Here is a 22,093-nt window from a genome sequence, read left to right as displayed (position 1 = left end):
CGCTTCTGACACACGGCAAATGCAAGAGAATGTCGGTGAATCCTTAGAGGATTCTGATCCAGCAATGTCTATAAGCTGAATCTTTCAGGAGATGGTATGAGGTGACTGAAAGCGGTAAAATGTAGCCTGGAACACGAGACTGTCTTCTCAGTCCGCGTCATCAATCATGAGAGACTTTATGATTGGTTGAAAGACCTCACTAGACCTAGATTAGCAGCAGTAGTTCCTTTCTTGTGTTGAAGAATCTTGTTACGCGTCTAGTTCAAGGCATCTATCATACGTTCAAGTCTTCGAAAACGCTGTAGACTCTAACATGAGTCTTTTGCTTGGGAATTTCCAACGAAAGCACGTCAGGCAATGTTGGTGTCCTCCTACTATCCTGTCTTGGTCTTGTAATGCAAGTCAGATAATTCAGATTGAGGGTTCAAACGCCGAACAACCTACTGAGAGGTTGATACTGCTGCCAAGTAGGGTGCATTGACTCTATTGTGATAGTCCGTACTTCACCACTTGTCGCCCAGATCTTGCTCATGGCCAGATACCCCAGCTTTCAAATTCTCGGCTCGGCCGACGGAGATCGAGCGGCCGAAGCGGACTTCCGAGCTTCGGCCGAGTCTCCGAGAATTTATAAAAATCGACGACTTGCCTTGACCAATTCTCAACCATTGCGCAAATAGCTTGATGGTACTCAATTTTGAGACTCTTGTGGAGTCTAGCTGTCATGGTGAAGATATAAGGCAAACGTCGCCTAGTGTTATCAGTGAGAAGGCCAGTTGTTCAAAAGCGAGAAGGAGGTGCCCTCAATGGCCAGTAATCTCCATATGCTCAAAGCCGCCTTGAGGTCAGAGCATGTGATCATGAAAATCAGCAATACATTAAGCTCGTCCATTACCAGCCGTGCTGTTCATGCATATGATATACATGCAGATCGGACGGAATGGCATTGAAATGATTGACGGCCATTGGAGTGCGAAGAATTATCATCAAACGGACTCTAGCTTTCCAGAAATTTCGTGCACACTAGGGTCATTGTGGATGGCGATATCACTGGGTTTACTGAAGCGCTCAGTAGCATTGTGGCTTGACGACGATGATGACGTGAACTTGAATCGTCTGCGATAGCTTGAGAGAATTTTTGCATTGGTACCGCCTAGCTGCTGGAGGACTTTCGCAGTAGCTGGCATGCAGCAGACCAAGATACCGGCTGTGAACTCAACGTTTCTAGCTTCAAGTCAATGATACGTAGCGGATTCAGCAAAGAGGTACAGTATTTACGTGACAACAGCCAGAGGGACAAAAACCCATGTAACGTCTTGGTTAATTGCCATGTCGACTCTGTAAATCAAGGCAAATGCACTTGCAACACACGCTCTGTAGTAGACTTAGTTACAAGCAAGTACCAATAGCGTGGCAGAACGAACATTGAGCCTGTGAAAAACATGGCCGAAACAGCCACTTTTTCGACGCAAGGGAAGCTGCAGCTTCCACACTGCCGGCAATGGAAGGACCAGCAAGTATAAGTCACTGATTAAACTTACGACACCCAACATGATGACCAGAGAGTGCGTGCGAATGCACGTTGGTGAATTGAGTCCAAGAAGCCATGCAACCTGGTCATTTCCGCCGACAGGGTGGCACATGATGGTATAGCTGATCATGATGGACATATAGAGAAGGCCGGTGATAACGATGCCGGCATAAGCTAGATACCTGAGCCAGTTGAGCGGTCGAAAGACTTCAATGTAGAGAATGAACAGTGTGAGTTTCACAAGCCAGATGCAAGGTCCGTATATTATTCCACTGAGGTACGCCAGCTTCAGTGCCGTTAGTTTATGTAATGGAGCCTAAGGGTGAGAAGATTGATAAAGGTGGAAGAAATTTGTGAACAGCTTACAGTCAATTGATGAACATCATATTCCCGGAATGTGACCTCCCACAGATGTTTTCCGATTGCAGGTCCACTTGCCGCTACCATTTGCTTCAGCTCCGACAATAAATTTCTAGCGATGAAGATATTCACCATTGAGGGCCAAAGCCAAATAGCCAACGCCAGTAGCCTGTCTAAATTTGAGCACGTAAAAGCCTAGGCTGGGGCGACTTGTGATACAAGACCAAGCGCACAAGTCACTTTACATGGTTAGCATTTTTTTCCCTTGGGCACCAGATCTTACCGTCATCCCACTCCCAACTCTTTATGATCGCAAACTTGACATAGAGTCGCATCGCACCAAAGAACAGCATGAGTGGTAAACAGACACAAGCAGACGCATATACCTGGTAGGCTTTACGTTCAGGATTGCTGAAATCAGGCATCTGACCTGGCGGCGGCGGCATGACTGGCTGGTTCTGCATACTGGCCCAGACAGAGGGGTTGCTGAGCATGCTGTAATTGTCCATTTTCAAGATCTTGCAGTTGACCACAGATTTCAGAACGTCTGTAGAGAAACTCGTTGAAGCTGGGAGGAGAAGAACATGGTAGATAGATATGTGTCAGATGAATTGTCATTATTATGCTCAATGTCGTTGCGAAAACCTGCGGAGGACTGCCGGTAATACTGTCAAAACATCTACCGACATAACGTATGCGGCACCAAGTCAATCGTGGAGTAGTGTTTGCGCTTTGGGGTAAAGCCACCTGCCCTGTGCCGGGCCCCCCAAAAGAGCATGCTCTGAGGCACAGCATGATCGTCAATAACAAATTGCTATCTGATGTGACTCGGGGGACGGAAAGTGGTGAGATTCAAAGGTTCAATTGGACATCGATAGATCGGCAGCCACCTCAGCAAGCGATGCAAATCTTGCGAAGAACTCAAACACCCCTGTTTCTAAGACGCTAAGCTTCCTCAGCTTCAACGCCAAAAGGTTTCAGCTCTGTCGACAACGTCTTGTAGGTGACAGACTATCGGTAAGTCCTGATATGTTCGGACACAAGCTTGACTAGGACTACTCCGTCAGTGGAGTCCGTTCTGGTCGATTTGAAAATAGTAAACGCCACGTTGAATCGTCGTGACAGACAGGGTGTCAGCCGTAAGGGACTCGAATACATTTGCAGTCAAAAGTGTTTGCATCCGTGCTTCGATACTTACTTTGCGCGGTAAGACACGCCGCTTGCCCTCTCGAACGTGCCTCATCTCGCTGCCTGCGCCGGTCAGATAGATGCTGTTTTTGCAGGAGGATCTGGCTGAAGATTCATGGAGCTGTCCTGGCTGTTCACCTTTTAAAAGCATCTCATACTCCTACTGATATTCGTGTCACCGAACTTGTGATGGAGCAGAGCGCCGCCCTCGTAACGAAACGTGGTGTCTGGTCTTTCTGGTTTCAAAGTATGAAACTAGATGGAGTAGAGAATCGAACGAGCGCGAGGTGCTCTAATAATGGGTAGATTCAGCGATGAGCAGTCTCGTGGTATTCCTCACCAAAAAAAAAAAGTGTTCAAATGTAAGCATCAGAGGTCTAAGGAAGTACTTTGGCCTCCCCTTCCTGCCCCCTGGCTCTCTTGATACACATCCCTGGCCCTGACCTTGACTTTGAGGTAGGCCGTATAGTCTGCATTGTGGTTGATTGGCATATTAGCTGCTCTATTAGGGTAGTCGACGACTACTTTCTCGAAATTTGGATTGGTCGGTCTGTTCTTCTCCGTCGAGGGTGAGCGCATCAAGATCTCAGGTTCCTTTTGTCAACCATCAATTCTTCACCTTTTTTGACTGAGTCGTCTATTCATCCACAAAACGAGCCACAGATTTAGCTTTCTGGCGTAGTCAATGTCGACACGTATAAGTGCAGGCGCACCGCAAGTCTTGAATGACTTTGCATCGCCTCATCTTGCTCTTCGGACAAGCTTCTGCGGTCGAAGATGTCCACCTATTTGGATTTATTTGGATTTTCTTGGATATTTCAAGCTTTCCCTCTCCACTATGCTCGCCGCATTTGGAATTCTCAACATTGCGCAGGGTCAAGGTATATCCATGGGGCAAGGTTCTTGTGGTGGTATTCGGTGATTAGCAGAGGGCGATAGGCACTCTTCCATCAAAAATAATGTTCTCTTGTCCATATTTCAGGTCGTCAGATCTAGACGCATTTCGAGACAGCCCACACCTAAAATACATCAGAGTGCAAAGCAAACAGTCTTCTACCATATTGCGAACGCCAGTATTTGATTTGAGGACTCAAATCACACACACTTTGCTTGCCCTCCGGCTTCCGCGGTTTTTACCTCTCCGGCCACTTCCTCCCTGCCATCACCGCTTCCACCACTACTGCCCATCCCCAGTACTTTCTTCACTCTCCCCACGGATCGCCTGGCCAGCTTCTTTCCTGTCCTTGCCCCAATTTGAATAGAGTCATCCAACACATCCCTCGATAAGCGCGAGGAATGACCGCCGCGTGAAGTGAACCGGCCATTCCTTGCATCACATTCATTCTCCGCGGCCTCACTCTTGGGAGGCCACTCCCCATCTTTTTGCCAACCTGCTACCAATGCTTGCGTCATATCTTTCAAATTGATGGGAATTGTAGGCGCAAGTCCTTGGATAGCAATTTTGCTGTAAAGACTTGGGTAAGTGGCTGATGTTACTGATGCACGGATTGGGTGCGTTGAGGGAAGTGTTGGTGGTCCGATAGGAATTAGGACGTCAGCTTCTGGCGGATTCAGAGTTTCGGTGGATGATGGCGAGGTTGGAGGACATAGCGTGCTCGATGACGAAGGTGAGCCAGAGGAAGTTGTAGATGTGGGGGAGCCCATGGCAACATTGTTCATGTGAGGGTGTCGTGGAGAGGTGGAATCAGTAAGAGGGGATGGTGGCCGACGGTGACGAGCTCCAGTCCATGCGTCTCGTCGCAGGAGGAAATGCTGAAGGCCAGGATTCGACTGAGCTTCAGTACCCATTGTACTTCCTTTACAGTCCTTGCCAGCTAGTCCCAAGTCGAACGGATTAGGATTCCGGAATTCGAGGGGATCGATATTTTCGCTTGGGGAGGCCAAATGAGAGCTCGCGTCGTCTGCCTCTCGCTCAACCCATTCGACCTCTTCGACTTTGAAGCATAATGTCGGACATTCTACAGGCAGCGGGAATTCCCAGTCTTCTCGTAGCTTGTTCCTGATCTCTGCCTTTGCCGCTCGGACTATCGCCTCATTGGCTTTCTTCTCGGAGTATGTGGATTTGAAATGCTTTGCTTTAGGCTCTGGACCCGCAGTCTCTTCGGGCGGCTGTGAGTTCGTGCCATTGATTGGATGCGTAGTAGAGAGTGAAGGAAGATCACGTGCAGATGAGAGTTGAAGGGTAGAAGGAGGGGAAGCGGATCCCATCGGCCGGGAGATTGCACTGCTTTTCAAGGGCAACACGCTTCGCCCGATGCTGGAACGATGAGAATAAGAACAGAGCAGATGTAAAGGAGGTCGTGAATGGGTCTGGTTGTTGTAGATACATGATGGGCTCAAGTTGGCAGGTGTATCACAGTACCAACACTGAGCTCGACTTGTTAGATGACGGCATCATCCCTAAGTTGGGCCTCGGCGAGGTGTGCCAAGCCCTCCAGAGCCCCAGCGGGAGAGATCGATCGGGTATTAGGGGCTGGAATTGAGTTCTTAGGCCGGAGTTAGCGTTCCCCCACCTTCCCTTTGAGGTTTGCGCGTCGTCTCCTCCGGATTGGCATTGTTAATTGTTAATTGCGACGGCGTGGTTGGTTGGCTGACAACATCTCATTCTCGTGTCTCAAGGGTAAGGAACACGATGGATGGATGTATGTACAGTACATCGCTACTCACACCATCATCTATTCATGGTATGCTTCTATGAATTATTGTAACGTATGTAAGCAAAGTCTCATGTGCGATTCCTAACCCTGGCATTGTCTGACCCAAGCTTCTCGGAATCATCAACTGTCTTGAAGCCGTAGCCTCCAAGCTTCTTCCGCCGACCTCTGCGATCTCCATATTTCTCATCAAATTTTCTAATGGCAGAGAGAGATCCCATGTCTTCGCTGATACTCGCGCTGATTTCCTCCGTGGCTTTGGTAAAGTGTCGCTGACATAATGTCCGCTTCTCTGCATACTGGTATATTTCGTCAGGAGATTGTTTGTTGAATTCAGCGGCAGACTCGGACTCTTCCCGAACACAGGCCAAAGCCGCCGCCACGCAGAGATTCTTGAGGTCTGAGCCTGAGTAGAATGGGGTTTGTGTGGCAAGTTGCGGTATCGAGACTTGAGGCTCAAGCAGCTCATCTTTCAAGTGGATGTTCAGAATGACTTCCCTGTCTTTTTCCACGGGAAGATCGACCAAGAGTCGGCGTGGCAGCCTTCTTAACGAAGCTTCATCTAGATCAAAAGGCCGATTCGTCGCGACCATGATGAACGCGTTCATGTCAGTCACACCATCCCATTCACGCAGAAATTGGTTGATCAATTCTCGGTGACTTGTTCGGCCTTGCCCACTGCTCCGGGAGCCGAGGATAGCGTCTGCCTCGTCGATGAAGACAACGCAAGGTGAGAGTTTCTTCGCCAGTGTGAAGATGGCCTTGACGTTCTTTTCGCCTTCGCCAACGTACATGTCATACACATCAGAGCCACTAATCTCAAGCATTGTCGCGCCACTCTCCTTTGCCACAGCTTTTGCAAGCAGTGTTTTCCCCGTTCCTGGAGGTCCATACAGCAACAGACCCGGTATTCGATCCGTTGCCAGGACCCCATACGTAAAAGCGTCTGGTCTGATCAAAGAAAGCGACGTCAATGTCTTGAGGGCCTCAATGGTTTCTTGGGGTGCCTGCACATCAGCAAAGGTCGTTCGGATACTTTGGGCGTCAATTACACCACTGAGAAGCTTCTTTTCATAAGCATTGGATTTCTTCCTCAGCTTTCGAATCCTGTTTTCAGAATCTGCTTGAGTACTGACAGCAGAAGCAACAGCGCCTTCAGACCCTTTTTGCTTCTCGTTCATATGCTTCTTCCACCATTCGTACTTTGAATTGTCGCTTGCATCGATAGTCTCAAAGGCAGCCTCGATGGTTTTTGATGACATATTACCAGACTTGTTTAGAAGACCCAAAGCAACGACTGCGATCCGGTTCACCTTGTCTAAGCTCCAGATCGATTGATCCAGTCCTGTCACAAAAGCCCACTGCGATTCTAATGGCAGCCGCCAATCATCCACAACTGCACTTACTTGGGTCGGGTTTGGGCTAGTCCTTCGCAACATGTGTCGCAAATGCCGTAGATTGATCTCTCGGGTTCTGCGTTTGTGCTCGCTCCACAATCGACCATGTACACTGCTGTCCTCAATTGGAACGACGATCGTTCGTACTTCACCTTCCCATGATTGAGTTTGGGCATTGTCAATAGCGGCCTTGTGATCACCGAGTGTGGGTCCTCGGTCAGATGATGCAGTACCAACGATGAGAACAGATTGACCATCAGAGCGTCGACCATCAACAACGCTGTGCAACTTGCTCAGGACTTTGCTGCCCTGTAGGGTCATGTTGATCTGTGGGTAATCTTCAACAATGACAATCAATTTACTTGATTCCCCTTGGGATTGGTGATTTTGTGTGTCAAAATTTGCGTTCGGGGGTGGTCTTTCAGGTGGCGTTTCACCCGATGACTCTGGCTCCGATGAATAGGTTTGTGTCAACCGCTTCAAGTCAGGTGCGTTCAGTAAAGTGTCAATAAGCATAGACATTTTCATATCCGGAGTATTGTCTTCTATCTGTATCGTAGATTTGCTGCCCGATACCTTGGGTACTTGACTTGAGCTGTCACCGTCTGTCTGGAGGGGAAACTTGAGGAATTTGCTCAAATCACCTAAGCTGAAAGCTCCGCGCGGCAGGATTGAGACGCTCATGGCACCTAGTTGTGTTGGAGGAAAGGCTTTAGATGATTGCTCGAACTCCTGCCCTTCGTCCTCTCCGTCTTCGTCGTACTCCTCGGCTTCGTCCTGAGTGCTTTCTGCAGCAGGCGAAGGACGTGTTTCACTCACACCAGCGACATCGTAGCCTATTGTACTCAGAGAACTAGAATTGAAAGACGTTGCGCCTTCCATATAGTCGCCCCCAATTTCAGCAATATCCTGTGCGCTTAATCGCAGAATGTCGGAATTCGACTGCCTAGCAATATCTCTAACAATTTGATCTAAGTATCTTGAGCCACCAGCTCTTGGACAAGAGAGGACCAGGTGCGGTCTTATGGATGCGGTCAATTCTGCGTGCTCTCGACTGGGAACCCATAAGCCGGCCTGAATCACACTTGTAACTTCCTCAACTACGTTAGGACTGATCTTGAGATCACCTGTGACAGTTCCATCCCCATCTCCTCTTTTTGCATTCTCTGTTTGATTCTCCGCTGGTTGGACCGCCTGAGACTCAAGAAGTGAGGTTTCGCCAATCTCGCCGTTTGGTAAAGCGGAAGAGTCTTGCGCTTGCTCCACGTCATTTTTCAATACTACATTTCGATCCAGGAACCAGTGTGGTATATATGGCTGAGGTAGTTCTTTCGGACGCCTAATATTTCTCCCTGCTCTGCGTGAGGCCGACCCATAGTTGCTTGCATCTTTCGGTCTGGAAGGCTTCTCCGGCACATCACCAGAGCCACCAATCACCTGTGGCTGTCCTCCGTCTGTGTGCTCTATATTTGACGATGCCCCGACCGCATCACTCGGGACCTGCGAAGGTGCATCCTCTGCGTCGCTTCTTCGGCGTCGGAGAGAGGTATGAAAGGCTGACCGGAGACGGGGGAGGCGCCGACCAGCGATGAACCGGCAAGAGTTTGGCCGAACGTGTCTAGAAGCTGCTCTTCCAACGTACCATGCTGAAGCGTTCATTCAGTCCCTCTCGATTGAACAGAACAATGAACTCTATGCTAAAGTCGTCGCGAACCAACCTCACCCATAGGGCTGACGAAAGGTTGAGTCTTGGCATTTCTTATCGATACGACGCGTGCGATTATTCAATGACTTCAAGCAATCTCAGCGACGCGTACGACAAAATCAATCGGTGTGCTAGCAGCTAGCCAGAGATCGCAATCGATCAGACGATATGCACGACACGTCAGATGGCAGAATGGAAGACCCGAGGATATGTACCCGACTCAGACGAGGAGGAAGATTCACAAGAGTCTGGTCAAGTTACGGTTTGCGGTGACCACTTCTCTCTAGATGAACTCGTCACCAGTGATGCCAGAGAGGGCTCTCCGAGCCGAAACAATGGACATAAGTCCAGCAGATTAAAGGATCAGCTGTTGAAAGCAAGGCAATCTCCGACTTCTCATATCAAAGCCGTTGAAGTTCGAGTACCAGTACAAGAAGTGAACCAGAATAGCATCCAAGAGTATGCAGAGGCTTCATGGCAGGGGAAGCCATCATCGAAAATTGGAGCCTCTACGAACAATGTTTCGGAACAAGTATTGCAAGAAGGAATTTATAAAGATGCCCACAAAGCCAGGACAATGTCTAAAACATCTCCCCTGGGCCGAAGGGACGGAGACGTTGAACATGCTCTTCTGTCGTCTCCAGCCTCTTCATTAAATGTTTCAAATGGGATAGAGATGCAAGATGCAGTACAACGACAATACTTAGATGCCAAGACGACAGGAGATGGTGGCAATGTCGAGCATCATATTGGCACTACAGCAAGTGCATATCCTTTTGATGAACATCAGAGCCTATCTTCAACCCTCAGTTCTCCATTATCATCGCATCCTTCATCTTTACCTGGTGTCAAAGACACGATTAGCCATACCCGTCCATCTAGTCCTTCGTCGGAAAACGTCCACGCAGAATCAAGCGTCCAGGCGGATAGCAGTGATGTCGATATGAACACAGTCGTACATGATGTGCAGAGAACGCAAAGATTCCGGCAAAGGAATCCCATCCAACTCCATCCATATCTCATTGAAAGTGAGAAGTATCGTCAAAGTCTTCACGCTCGTGGCTTAAAGCCAGTTCACATACCGCGAGCTCCAACGCCTTCCTTGGAGGATGACACGCAAAGTCAAGACTTCGCTAACAGCCCAGTACTTGGGTTTTCGTCGCCAAGTTCGCAAAAATCTCAACCTTCTTCGCCAATGGCACTAGATGAGAATCAATCGGCTCTGCTAGATGAAGTTCCCGACATGGATGCCCTTTTACGTTCACAAAACCAACAACTCGAAGTGCAGTCATACAAGCGTCGAGACATGGAGAGGGACAAACCTAGATTCAAAAGACCTCCGGGTTTATCTAAGCCTAAGCCATTGAAAACAAAGCCTATTCATCAGCATAGCAACGAGGATTATGACATGTACACCGTACCCTTATCGCCCCCATCTTCTGGTTTCCATACACCGACTACCTTAGGCGAACGAGCAAAGCGACAATCCCCACCAAACAAATCATTACCGACACCCGCTACATCGTCCGAGCCCAGAGCGCCGCCATTGATTGACATTATCAATCAAGAATCTGCTGAGGATAATGCTGATGAAATTATTGCTATCTCCGATGGTACTGGTGCATCGAGTCCAATCTCTAATGACGGATCAGTCAAGCAACTGTCTCGGGTGCAGCGAAGAATACGCGGGGTGTTACCTGCATCTTGGCTCAAATTAGATCTAAAGGCTCAGTCCAAAAAATCAGCTCTTCCTCGTCGCTTGCCATCGAGCTCGTCTCCGGAAAAACGTGATAAACAAAAAGGCGTGGCTCGCCCAGTATCAAGAACAGTTGCAGAGACGTTCAATCGCTCTTTAGATCAATATGAAGCATTTCTTTCATCCGACAATCAGCAGTCTTCAGACAACGGGGATCAGCCAAATTTTTTGGCCTCCAGATTATCACCAATCATGCAAGTTGACGATGAAGCTGATGATTTTCTTGGCAGACTTGGAGAAGCAGATGAAATAGACGAAATAGACGCAATGCTATCGATCCATCGTAGAAAAGCGAGCCATCAGACAAAAGGTCGGAAACGTCAAACCCGAATGTCAGACTTTGGTGTGGAATGTTCTTTAAATGTAGCTCGCGTGTCCAAACGACCACGTCTAACAGCACCCTCAACAAAACAACCCTCTTTGATGGCTCATAGGGACCGTGTGTCGAAACCCAAATTTCGAGTCCCAAGATTGAGTATTCTTGATGCACCGCCAAATGCCACCGCCATAAATCCTCCGCCTCCGCCCGCGTTCCTTAAGATCGCCTCCCGAACAGTCCGTTCAAGGCATGATAGGGGCAGGCATAGCCCAGGCAGAAAGTTCCTAAGGCTCGCGACAACGGATGACAACCATGACGTCAACGAGAGTCTGCAAGCATGGAGAGATGGCGCCATCAGACCTTCGGTGTCCCAGAAGGATGACAGACGCTCAATACTTCACTTTCGACAGCCACTTCAGCCTCGATCCGGCAATTCTATACTTCCTAGCTCGTTGAAACTGCCGCTTGGCTCTGCAAGCAAGACTGCGAGAAGTGCTTCACCCCAAGATTATGCTCCGAAAAGGCCGACGGCTCGCAAGGTGCAGACAGTCCTGAAGTCGAACGTTCGTACACCAGTGACGGACGATCCTGAAAATAGCCAGCAGCCTACTAAGAACATTTCAGGGGGACCCAACGTTCCAAATTTAAAGAAGAAAAACTTGAAAAGTACCTTGAAGACAACGCATGGTTCACGACCTGCAATGCTTGAATCGCTTGAGGATGGAGAGAACCAGATAAGGCCGGGGTTCTCACTTAGTCACCATCTTCTTCGATTGAATCAAAGTGACCCTTTGCATTTGATCTCAAGGCCGCAACGAGACGCCATCGTCGAAGACGTGAACCTTCCACCTGCCAGTATAGAATCACGTGAGGGGAAGTCTCTGCCACTGAAACATTCGCCTCAAGTCGAGAAACGCCAGCCTAATCCTGTCAAGCGGAACGGTCGTCGGAAACGGAGACCTCAAAGGTTAGAGATATCCGCGACGTCTCAAGCTCAATTAAGTCCTCAATTACCTGTTGATGATCTTCCAATGATTGCAAAGGAGCAGGATTTCTCCAGGGATAAGGCGACTAAGCACGAAGGTCTAACACCACTTCAATTTGGTCCCTTTAGCACTCGTTTTACATCTACTTTCGACATCGTGCCGTTCCCTCCTGGCACCAGCTTCCATCAGAGCACATTCTTGGGCAGTGGAGACTTCCAAACTAGTATGCAATTATCCAAGATTGACCTCGACAGTCACCGAAGCTTTGCCAATTTCATGTTCAACCACGTAAACTTCAAGTGGGGGCCTTGGAATGAGCAACTGTCTGTGCAGCTGACCCAGATTTGTGATTTGCTCCATCAAGCAAGCCAGGCCCAGCCTATCGAAGAGTACTTATCTCAACTGGCAGAATTCCTTGTTTATCTGATAGGGTATTTCTCGAATCACGTCAGCTTCCTTGACCCTATCGACCGTGCTTCATGTCTTCAAAGATGCAACGCAGTTATCAAACTCATATCGCCAGCTACCTCACCTGTGCTTGTGGGCTCTTTCAGAATGCAAGAAAACAGAATCACAGACAATGACCCCCAACTTCTTAGAGTTCAAATGCTGTCGTTCATTTTCGCGAATCAGCTACGTCAATTGTCGCAACACTCTGATGTTTCAAGTTCAATATGGCAGGAAACGACATTCCTGTTCTCGACTGTCGGCAAGCAATTAGGAGAGCTCATCCATACAAATCTTGAATCATTGGAGAAGCTAGTCAACAAGTTCAAACGATATTCTGATAGTGATCTCACAATATGCAACAATAGTACAGCTGAGGCCCTGATTGTGGCCAGACATATCCTGCAGCACGATGGACGTTTACACGATGACTTCTGGGATACTTTAATTCGCTCAGGTCCTAATGCATCAAGTGACGCTACTGTTCGCGCCGAAATTTTGGAACAAACTTGGAAGGCGCTATATACTTTGCTTCCGTTTTCGGAGTTTGATACCCAGGGAGTGCTGACCTCAGGGTCGCGATTCAGTTCAAATGTAGGCAATTGGAATGCTGTGAAGAGACTCATCAGTCCTGTGCTCGACAATTATATGACTGTCAAGGAAGGTCAATCCCCAAATTTCAACTTTTATTGTCGAGCGCTGTTCAGCCGCTGCCTTCATCTCATCAATGTCTGGGGTTGGCGCAAATGCGATTCGATCATTGGCACCTTGTTCGACTTCTTTGCCCGTAATCAGCTCAATCATCTGAATCATGAGCAAAGCCATGGGTCTCCCCATTTTCTTGAGGTCCTTGGCACTACTGTCTCTCTTGAAAGCGGGCCCGAGGATCGATGCTTCCATTTGCTACTGAAGATAATTGGCAACGGGATCAAATTCATGCGGAAAACGTTCCCCGAGAAAAAGATTAAAGACCTTGTTTGGCGACTTATGCCGAACCATGGCCGCTCTCATCTGAAAGAAGAGGCGCTCCGTCTGAACGATCTTGACGCGCTGCGCAATCATCACGATCTACTCTGCACGCTTTACTGGGTATCACCACCAAGTGTTCGCCCACGGCTTACAGCCATACGGAATCTTGTCCATATCGAAAGCTCCCACAAAGAAGTCGTTCAACTCAATCTCCGAGCGTGGGCATATCTTGTGAATTTCCAATTAAAGACCGATGAGCCGATGAGCAACCTTGAACCTTTTGTTGAGTGGCACAACGACCTTTTACAGCAAATCTTGCGCCAACATTCGCTAGCTCGCACAGAAGCGGAAGAACACGCTCGGGCTGTCCAGCATGTACAAAATACTGTGGTATCACCCCACCTTCTAGAGTCAACGATTGCCACCAATCAGCGACAAGTTGAGGCTTCATTGGGTGATGCTCTGACCAGCCTTCGCAGAGCCATACAATCAGCCAAAACGAACGATGCCGCAGATCTGCTCCTATCGCCTTATGTTACGGCAGTGTTCAAAATCTTCAATGCCGCGCAGTCCCACACTAACAGCCCGATCCTTGATGCATTGGACATTCTGATAACGTATATAAGACGAATTTTAGATCCGAATCGACCTGAGACAGTCGCTCCTGAAAATGAAGATAGTCAGCAGTACGGGGACTGGGCGGTGTTTAGTGATGATTTTGACGAAATTGACGACGAGACTATCAATGTGCCTATGCCGGAGTTCCATGATCAACTTCGACAACTACTATCTAATTGCTTTGGTGCAGATCTTCTACCGACAGAAAATGTTCTTGCAAGAGTTTTGGAAGCTTGGGCAGCTTTGAACCAAATGCTTGTCCGTTCATCTCATAGATCATGGGCTGACTACGTTGGGAGTTATGGCAACGATGCTTGGAGCACCCTGAGAGACACACAACAAACGAGAAAGTACACTTCGTACTACCTAGCATTACTGATTGAAGAAGACTCCTCCATATTTGAAGATCAAAAGGCAGCTCTCCTCCAATTCTTTATGCAGGCTCTTGTTGAGCGTGAGTCTCTGCTCAAGTTTCAGCACAGATTCACCTGTGCTCTTCTGAATGCCAACTCGAATGATGTTCTACTCAGCAATCCACCATTCTGGAGGAACAGAGACTCCAACAGATTTGAAATATCCTTGCCAGAGTTCAGCGAGCGCAGGCTCTCTTTAATCTCTAGTATACTCTCAAACATGCGCACCTCGACCGACAATGCTCAGCTTAAACAAAGCACAAACACGCCCCAGCTCAAGTCAGAATATAGAGAGCTGCTAAGATATCTTATGGCTACAATGAAACAGAATTATCAAGATCTTGGACAGTCCGCGAACGTCAAGGGAGCGTACGTCGGTTTCGTTCAGAACGTTGTTGAGCTTTTGCAGCAGCACTCCTCCAGCATCTGTTCGGTTGACAGTTTCTTCACGAACAACGCCTCCTTTCCTCTACCAGCAAGTGACCCAACGTACATTGTCGGTCAGTTAAGAAACTATGGCCTCCGATTGGCTGATTCTCGCACGCCAAAGGAGCTTGTCGCCTTCGTGCAATCAATCTCGGAGCGGGCGGCTATGGATGGCCAGCAGGCGTATCTGATCAATCAGCTCCACAATGCAACATCTGGAACATTTGGAGACATCCTGCAGAGAAGCAGTTTGCGTGACTTCGTCATTCAGACCATTTTTCCAGCCTACGCGCGCATGGCTTCTGAGTCTATGTGTGGTTGGATTCTAGTTCTACCGGTCTTGCATACATTGGTCAAGACCTTCGACGACCTGGAAAAGGACCTGGATGGGTATAATGTCAATAGTGTGGCGGCCGTAGCGAATTTGGTCACATCTTATTTGTATACCATGCGGATCGCTGCATTTCAGACTGTGAAGCAACAGAGATTGCTTGGACAACCTGGTGTTCTCAAAACTATACGCACATCTTTTCACGCGATGAATGCATTGCTACCAACACTAGATTACCTCTACCGCTTGAGAGGTCCTGTCAAACAGGCTATGAGCGAAATAGAGATGCTCAGAACGCTTGGCGTGCACTTGGCCGACAAGTCTATGGGTCATGAGGTCATGATATCTGCATTGCCTCAATGTATTGAGGCGGAGGAACGCATTTTTGTGTCCTCTGATATCTGCGAGTTCGCTACGGGTGAGCTGCGGCAGACGCTAGAAAAGAATTGGATTTGTGTTGATGGTAATTACTTCCTAATCAGAGGCAAGTTCAGGAAGGAGGTGCTTGTCGACGTGGGTCTACTTGAAGAGGAACAATCCGAGCTCAGGAGGACGATCGAGAATGTCGAAGCCACTATAGATGGCTTTCCATCCTGGGCTGACCCAAACCTTGAAACGCGATGTGAAATAAGGATGGTTGATGGGCTGACGGACTTAATGATCTGACTTTCTTGTGTTTGATCATGCATAGCGGCGTTTTGTGGCCACTAACCAAGGCTCTGGATACCCTTTGACGAAATGATTCATAGCATAGCCGGTTCATATAAAACACGACGTTTTGACAGGTCACAAGCGCTCAATCTTCAGTCTCCTGAAGATTCATGAATTATGGGGCAACACTCCCCACAGACTTTGCTCCTGGCCCGCTGGGAGCACCAGCTCTTCCATACTTAACCCTTATTCTTTCTTCCTCATCGCCTTCTCTTCCTCTTCCCGAACCATCCTCCGAAACCTGACTTGCGCAACCCAACCCTCCAGCACCACGCTCCCAACCCACTTCCACCACGTCCCGCTCCATGTCTCCACGCCCTCCCATCTCAACCTCCCCCCAAACCCAATCCACAGCCCCTCTGCCACATGCACCACTAGAATGAACGGGTCCAAGAATGGCTGTAGGATGCTGCAGAACGCAGCAAACCGTCCCCCGTTGTCCTGCCCCAGCGCTCCAACAATAGTCGCATAGATGCTCGATGACGGTTCAAAGTTCGAAGGCGTGAGAAAGGAGACAAAGGCGAGAAGGACGAAGAAATGCCATGCCCACATCCACCACCGATCTGGCCGTCTCCAGCTCTTAATTGTGATATTGGGATGTCTTTCCAGAGCTTTTTGCAGGGGGTCATCCATGGTAGAAAATCTGCCTTGAATCATGCTTTCAAGGGCGGGCATGAGGACATATTCTGTGTTGAACGGGGAAATGGTGTTGTTAGGCGTGTGAGGGTGATGGAGAGGCGGCGGGCTTGGCGCTCGCGGAAGGAGGGGAGGGTTGGTGGGATCCGAGGTGGAGGGACGGACAGAGGGTGCGTGAGGCATTCAGGTGGTATAGCGCGCCGCGAGGGAGGTTGGGAGAGGCATTGGCCAGCTTAGAGAAGGAGGCAGGGAGGAAGTGAGGTCCGTGATCGTAGATGAGAGGGCGGAAGATTGGGGAGATGTGAGGAGACGCAAATGGGCGAGCTGTCTTGAGGGGCAGGAATTTGTAAATGAATGACGTCAGAGTCACACACACACATGAAAGAATCTGTGGATTACGTTCACTGACTCAGAGATGTTCTGAAGGTTTGACTATTTGCAGCTTTGCGATTTCGAACGATTGATTTCTCTAACCGCTGGCTTAGCCGGTAGAACTGTAGAGGTTCAATGCCGTTCTTATTGTTAACCCTCCCACCTTAAACATATGAGCCTGCAAGAAATATCCGGACCCGTAAGGACTTCCACATTGTTCAGCAGTCATTCTCCTCGCATTTTCCAGAGTGCATCATTCGCACCTTCAAGCTTGCTGCGTTTGTAATGCTCTGCCACCTTTGCCAAACTTTGACGATTGACGCTCCCAGTTGCCTTACAATAAATGTGCCAACTTGCCGCGCAAGGTTGAATGGATGACATTGGCTCGATGTAGAATTGAGTCGCAAGATTGTTGCCCAAGTCTCGATCCCCAAAGATTGACGTCCATAACAAAGCTGTCGATGTACACTTTGCGTCTTCATTTGCCTCTTCTCCTCTATTCATCCTTGATGTTATCTCTTCGGTCGCGCTATTTCAGCGACCTATAGCCCTTCGACTAATCAATAATGCCTTTACACGTTTCTCGGAGTCTTCACTTCTCCGCAGCCGGCGCGCGAAGGAAGGTCTCATTCTTCTGACTCTCTGATCAATGCCCCTCGGCTTGAGATTTTGTAGCCACGAGGAGGCTCCGGCAAATCTTCAGGTGCGGACAAGTCGGTGTCAGAGTGGTATGGCATCTTCGCTTCCTCGAGGGCTCGGCGAGCTTTGTCCTTCCTGATATACATGTCTTTAGTAATCACGCAATGGACCATACGGTTGCACTCGGTTGTGTCGGGGGTCGTTTCACATGGCGGGCCAGGAAAAGAAAACGTACTCTTTCTTCGCTTGAGCCTCTCTCTTGAGGCCCGGTGCAAGCGTGTAATAGCTTGTCCCTATAGCAAGCGCCGTCAAAATACCTAGTGGCACTAACGTCCTACCTCCAGACATGTCGGAACAGCAGCAATTGGTGTCCAACAGTGACTGATGTTGGATTGAAAAGGATTTGACATTGAGAATTGCTGTATTCGGCCTAGGGTAGCCTCCCGCGGCAGCCGCTAGCGCGTCCACGTCCCTCCTCCTCCTCCGCGATATTTATCCCAATACCCCACATCTTCTTGCCTTTGAAGGTTCCTTGACCCAGCAAAAATAGGATACGGCTCGGATGTGGCGGTGGTTCAGACGCATCGCCTTGCCGAATCTGTCCCGGACTGTTGTGTTTTCGTCGCCTCGAGTGAAACATGCTCTCTTACGTTTACGCGCAGATGTCTTTGATCGAACCATCTGTCCTTTTGCATCAATGGAAAGATATCTCTATACATGAGAAGCCGGAAAGAGCTTCTAGTTCAGCGTTGAGCTCAAAGATGCCTCAAATTGACATTGGATCGTGATAGTCCCGTGTCAAACTGGTTTCATGCTAATGCTATCTCTTCGGACAAAATAAAACCTTTCACACAGCTTACTTTCATAGCCGATGAAAACTGCTGACGCGTACATACTATTTCTGTCTTTTTGGGTTGCGGAAAGGACAAAGCTGTTGACATCATGAAAAGCTTGACCAACCTGTTTCACACAGCTCGGCGCTGTTGTTTGTCTGCAACATTTACAGCCGCCAGATCAGGCCTATGGCCTCTGTGGATGGCGCTAGTTTTCAAGACACCGCGCAAATAGTGCCTCACCGTGCTTCTAGGGCAGGCAGTACACGGGACCAGTTTTTTGATAAAGAGAAGGGATTGCACGGGCTCTTGGCTCCGGAATATTCTTTCATCAGTTCCATCCTCCATCCAGCTTTGCCCTCCTTTAAATTACCTCAGGTCTTGCGTTTCTACGTCTATCATAATCACTCAACATGCAGTATACCACCTTCGTCCTCCTGGCGCTCGGGGGCCTGGCCCTCGCCAAACCGACAGCAGGGGCCTCAGTTGACACAACTACGGCCGGCGGTACCGGCAACCTGACTAGCTCAGGCGGAGCAAGTGACGACAGTACCTCAGGACAGGCTAACGATGCCGCCGCCGGAACTGGGGACGCTAGTAGTGACAGTTCAATCCAACAATGTGTCCAAACAATACTCTCCGGTAAGTCGACTTAGCCTATATGTCGTGTGATCTCAACTGACGAGTCTCATAGCTGCGGGGCTTGGATCGTCTTCCGGGAGTGGAGTTGTGCCTTTAACGAGCACAGGCACCGACACAACCGGATCAAGTAATGGCACTGGCACAGGAACCGCGACTGGCGCAGGAGCTTCGGGAAGTGGTGACGCCGGTAGTAGCTTACGCATTCGCGACACTAGTACTCTTACTAGTAGCTCAGGCACGAATGTTACTGACCCTGTTGATTCCAAGCTAATGGGATCTGCTGGTACAGGTACTAAGACAGCTTCTAAGCCCAAGAACCGCAAGACTCTTGTTATCGAACTTGACGAGAACGACCAAGCCGTATCCGTTAGTCTTGTTCAAGATCACCGCATAGGTGGAAAGGACACCGCCGCCCTCGCTGCGTCTATGAGTAGTACAATGAGCGGCAGCTCTGGAAATGGAACGGAGATTGGATCGAGCACATCGGACGATCTGACCGGTACTGGCACCGCCAGTTCCAGCTCATCTAGTACTTCAGGTGGTGCCGCATCTGGAGAATCGGACGCAGGAGGAACTGTCTCGAGGAGAATGGTGAAGAAAGTGAGAGGCCGCAATATATGAGCTTGAAGACTTCATGAGAAGCGCGTGGTGAAGAAATTGTATGAGTCTGAGCAGCCAAAGAGTATAGCATTTGCATATTAGACGGTGGCGTCGGCATGACGTTGATAGCAACGTCGTGATTAGCATAAATCTTTATGCGTAAAAACACGCGATAGATTTTAGCGACAAATCTCAAACTTTACGCTTTATTGCCCAACGACCGTACTAGCTCTTGCCTTCATCTTCGTTTCCTAGAATGAATCCATTCCGTACTTTTCAATCTCTCCGGCCCTCCGTGCGCCGCTCGAAAGCCCTTCTCGCACCCGCGACCCATCTCCGAGCCCTCTCAACCCTCAACACACCCGAAGAGATCGCAGAATACCTCTCCAAACCCTCCTGGTCCGTCAAAGAAACGCTCTTCCCCTCCTCTCCACAAACGACTTCCACATCCTCCACTACCACTCCATCACCAGAGGAAGAAATTACCCCCGCCAAGCTCCACCACCTCCTGAACCTCTCCGCGCTTCCCCTTCCCAAGACGCCCGAAGAAGAAGCCCGCCTCCTCGACGATCTGGGCAGACAGCTATCCTTCGTGCGGCATGTGCAGACTGTGGACACGACTGGCGTGGAACCAATGGTTGCGGTGAGAGATGAGACCGAGGAGGGAAGGAGGGAGAGGACGGTGGGTTTGGAGGATCCTGAGATTCAGAGGGCGTTTAAGATGGAGAAGAAGGTGGGGAGGCGCGGACGAGTGAAGACAGTGAAAGAGGATGTGAATGATGAACCAAAGAGGGATTGGGATCCGTTGGAGAGGGCAAATAGGGTTGTAGGAAAGTACATCGCTGTTGATACTGCGAGGGATTGAGGGGCAGAATCCAACTCAGGAATACGGCATTGCTTGTTGCGTTTACGACAAAGACGTGGGTGGATACAGCTACAAGCATCTACGACCCTTTCTCCTTCTTCAACTTCGACAATACCGCCTTCCCCGCCCTACTCTCATGCGCCCGTCCCAGCTCCCCACAAATCCACGCCCCAATACGGCTCATCTCCTCGATATCAACGCCCGTCTGCATACCCAGACTATGCAACATATACACCAAATCCTCCGTACTCACATTGCCCGTCGCCTGTCCCGCAAATGGACATCCGCCCAATCCACCAACCGCCGAGTCAAAGATCCTGATCCCGTGCTCCAATCCCACTACCGTATTCACCAACGCCTGCCCATACGTGTCGTGGAAATGGAGCGCTATATCCGCTGGCGCAATGCCCGCTGCAGACAGCGTTTTCAGCAACATGGTCGTTTTCGGGGCTGTACCAGTGCCGATGGTGTCGGCGATGGAGACGGAGTCGACGCCGTATTCTAGGAGGGAGGTGGCGATGCCGGCGACAGCGGCAGGGGAAACGTCGAGGCCTTCATAGGGGCAGCCGAGGCAGCAGGATATGTATCCTCGGACGCGAATGTTGAGAGGTTTTGCGCGGGATATGATGGATTGTACGGCTTGGAGGGAGGAGGCGATGGTGTTGTTTGTGTTGGCGCGCGAGAAAGATTCGGTTGCTGAGACGAAGATGGAGATGTCTGTTGTATGGTTTGGAATTGGATGAGAAGAGGGTGATGTGGGAGAAGAGGGCATGGCATTGGGGTCGGAGGTCGAGGTTATGGGTGCTGGCTCTTGTATTTGCGGGTCTGCTTTCGGCGAGGGAGGAGGTGTGAGAGGGTCTTGACTCGTGAAGGGCATATCCCCAGTTGCTTTGAGGTAGTTGTCTAGTCCCTTCATGTTTGGAACTAAGAAGTTGTATGCAATCGGTGCTGACGAAGATGGAGGATGAGCGAGAATGTGACCCATCGCCTCCGCTGAATTGGCCATCTAACATCCACAATTGTATCGTTAGCTAATGTTCCTGCCACTAAAAATGTTGTAGCATTGGATTTGTCTCATACCTGAGGAACCCATTTGGGCGAGACAAATGACCCAGCCTCAATATCTCGGACTCCAGTCTTCGATAGTCGATTGATGAGGTCCAATTTGGTATGCAATTCTAAATTTCCCTTTTCATTTTGCAATCCATCCCTTGGTCCGACTTCTACGATGTGGACTTCGTTCACTAGTGTAGGTCTTGCTGTAGCGAAGCGGCGATGAATGCAACGAGCATTGCATCTAGCAACCCGCCTAGGGAGGCTATTCATATTGTATCTTGCTTTTTAAAGTCCAGCGTGACGCCAGCTTTCTCCAGGTCTGCTTGTTCAAGCTCGGATGCGGGGAAGAGAAGGTTGGAGACCCCAGTCCATGGCATGACATAAATGCTTTCACCATGGCTTGTATGTTCCCTATTATAAACCAAACATAATCATGAAAGTTTACACCATGCCTTCATCTCAGAAGCAATATTTGGCGCATGTTCATGCTCCAATGAGCGAGGTTGACGGACAAGTGCCTGTTCGTCCGGTCCTTCCGTAAAGACATTCTGGCCGCGACAATCATGAGCAATAGACTCACCTCTAATCTCCATTTAACTCTTACAACAATGCCTGCTAAAT

At 49.3% G+C, this 22,093-nt stretch overlaps 7 protein-coding genes across 7 annotated transcripts; 3 read left to right on the top strand and 4 right to left on the bottom strand.

The window, feature by feature from the left end:
* Positions 1-1,702: 1,702 nt before the first annotated feature.
* On the bottom strand, positions 1,703-2,397 carry KY384_004509 (uncharacterized protein; the record flags this gene model as incomplete). Its single annotated transcript, XM_044813014.1, has 2 exons — positions 1,703-1,710; positions 2,172-2,397. The coding sequence occupies 2 exons, from the start codon at positions 2,395-2,397 to the stop codon at positions 1,703-1,705; spliced, it is 234 nt and encodes a 77-aa protein (XP_044670434.1).
* A 1,774-nt stretch (positions 2,398-4,171) lies between these two features.
* On the bottom strand, positions 4,172-5,305 carry KY384_004508 (uncharacterized protein; the record flags this gene model as incomplete). The annotated part of the gene is made up of 1 exon (XM_044813013.1): positions 4,172-5,305. The coding sequence occupies one exon, from the start codon at positions 5,303-5,305 to the stop codon at positions 4,172-4,174; it is 1,134 nt and encodes a 377-aa protein (XP_044670433.1).
* A 517-nt stretch (positions 5,306-5,822) lies between these two features.
* On the bottom strand, positions 5,823-8,807 carry KY384_004507 (uncharacterized protein; the record flags this gene model as incomplete). Its single annotated transcript, XM_044813012.1, has 1 exon — positions 5,823-8,807. One exon carries the CDS (start codon positions 8,805-8,807, stop codon positions 5,823-5,825), a length of 2,985 nt encoding a protein of 994 aa, XP_044670432.1.
* A 230-nt stretch (positions 8,808-9,037) lies between these two features.
* Positions 9,038-15,784, top strand: KY384_004506 (uncharacterized protein; the record flags this gene model as incomplete). Its single annotated transcript, XM_044813011.1, has 1 exon — positions 9,038-15,784. One exon carries the CDS (start codon positions 9,038-9,040, stop codon positions 15,782-15,784), a length of 6,747 nt encoding a protein of 2,248 aa, XP_044670431.1.
* Positions 15,785-18,722: 2,938 nt separating this feature from the next.
* Positions 18,723-19,572, top strand: KY384_004505 (uncharacterized protein; the record flags this gene model as incomplete). Its single annotated transcript, XM_044813010.1, has 2 exons — positions 18,723-18,951; positions 19,004-19,572. The coding sequence occupies 2 exons, from the start codon at positions 18,723-18,725 to the stop codon at positions 19,570-19,572; spliced, it is 798 nt and encodes a 265-aa protein (XP_044670430.1).
* Positions 19,573-19,807: 235 nt separating this feature from the next.
* On the top strand, positions 19,808-20,416 carry KY384_004504 (uncharacterized protein; the record flags this gene model as incomplete). The annotated part of the gene is made up of 1 exon (XM_044813009.1): positions 19,808-20,416. One exon carries the CDS (start codon positions 19,808-19,810, stop codon positions 20,414-20,416), a length of 609 nt encoding a protein of 202 aa, XP_044670429.1.
* A 79-nt stretch (positions 20,417-20,495) lies between these two features.
* Positions 20,496-21,332, bottom strand: KY384_004503 (uncharacterized protein; the record flags this gene model as incomplete). The annotated part of the gene is made up of 1 exon (XM_044813008.1): positions 20,496-21,332. The coding sequence occupies one exon, from the start codon at positions 21,330-21,332 to the stop codon at positions 20,496-20,498; it is 837 nt and encodes a 278-aa protein (XP_044670428.1).
* Between the last annotated feature and the right edge of the window lie 761 nt (positions 21,333-22,093).

This window comes from Bacidia gigantensis (assembly GCF_019456465.1).
Source record: "Bacidia gigantensis strain McMullin 20006 chromosome Unknown contig_231, whole genome shotgun sequence".
Lineage (NCBI taxonomy): Eukaryota > Fungi > Ascomycota > Lecanoromycetes > Lecanorales > Ramalinaceae > Bacidia > Bacidia gigantensis.
The sequence above is the reverse complement of the archived record's forward strand: the minus strand, read 5'-3'. Positions and strand labels throughout refer to the sequence as shown.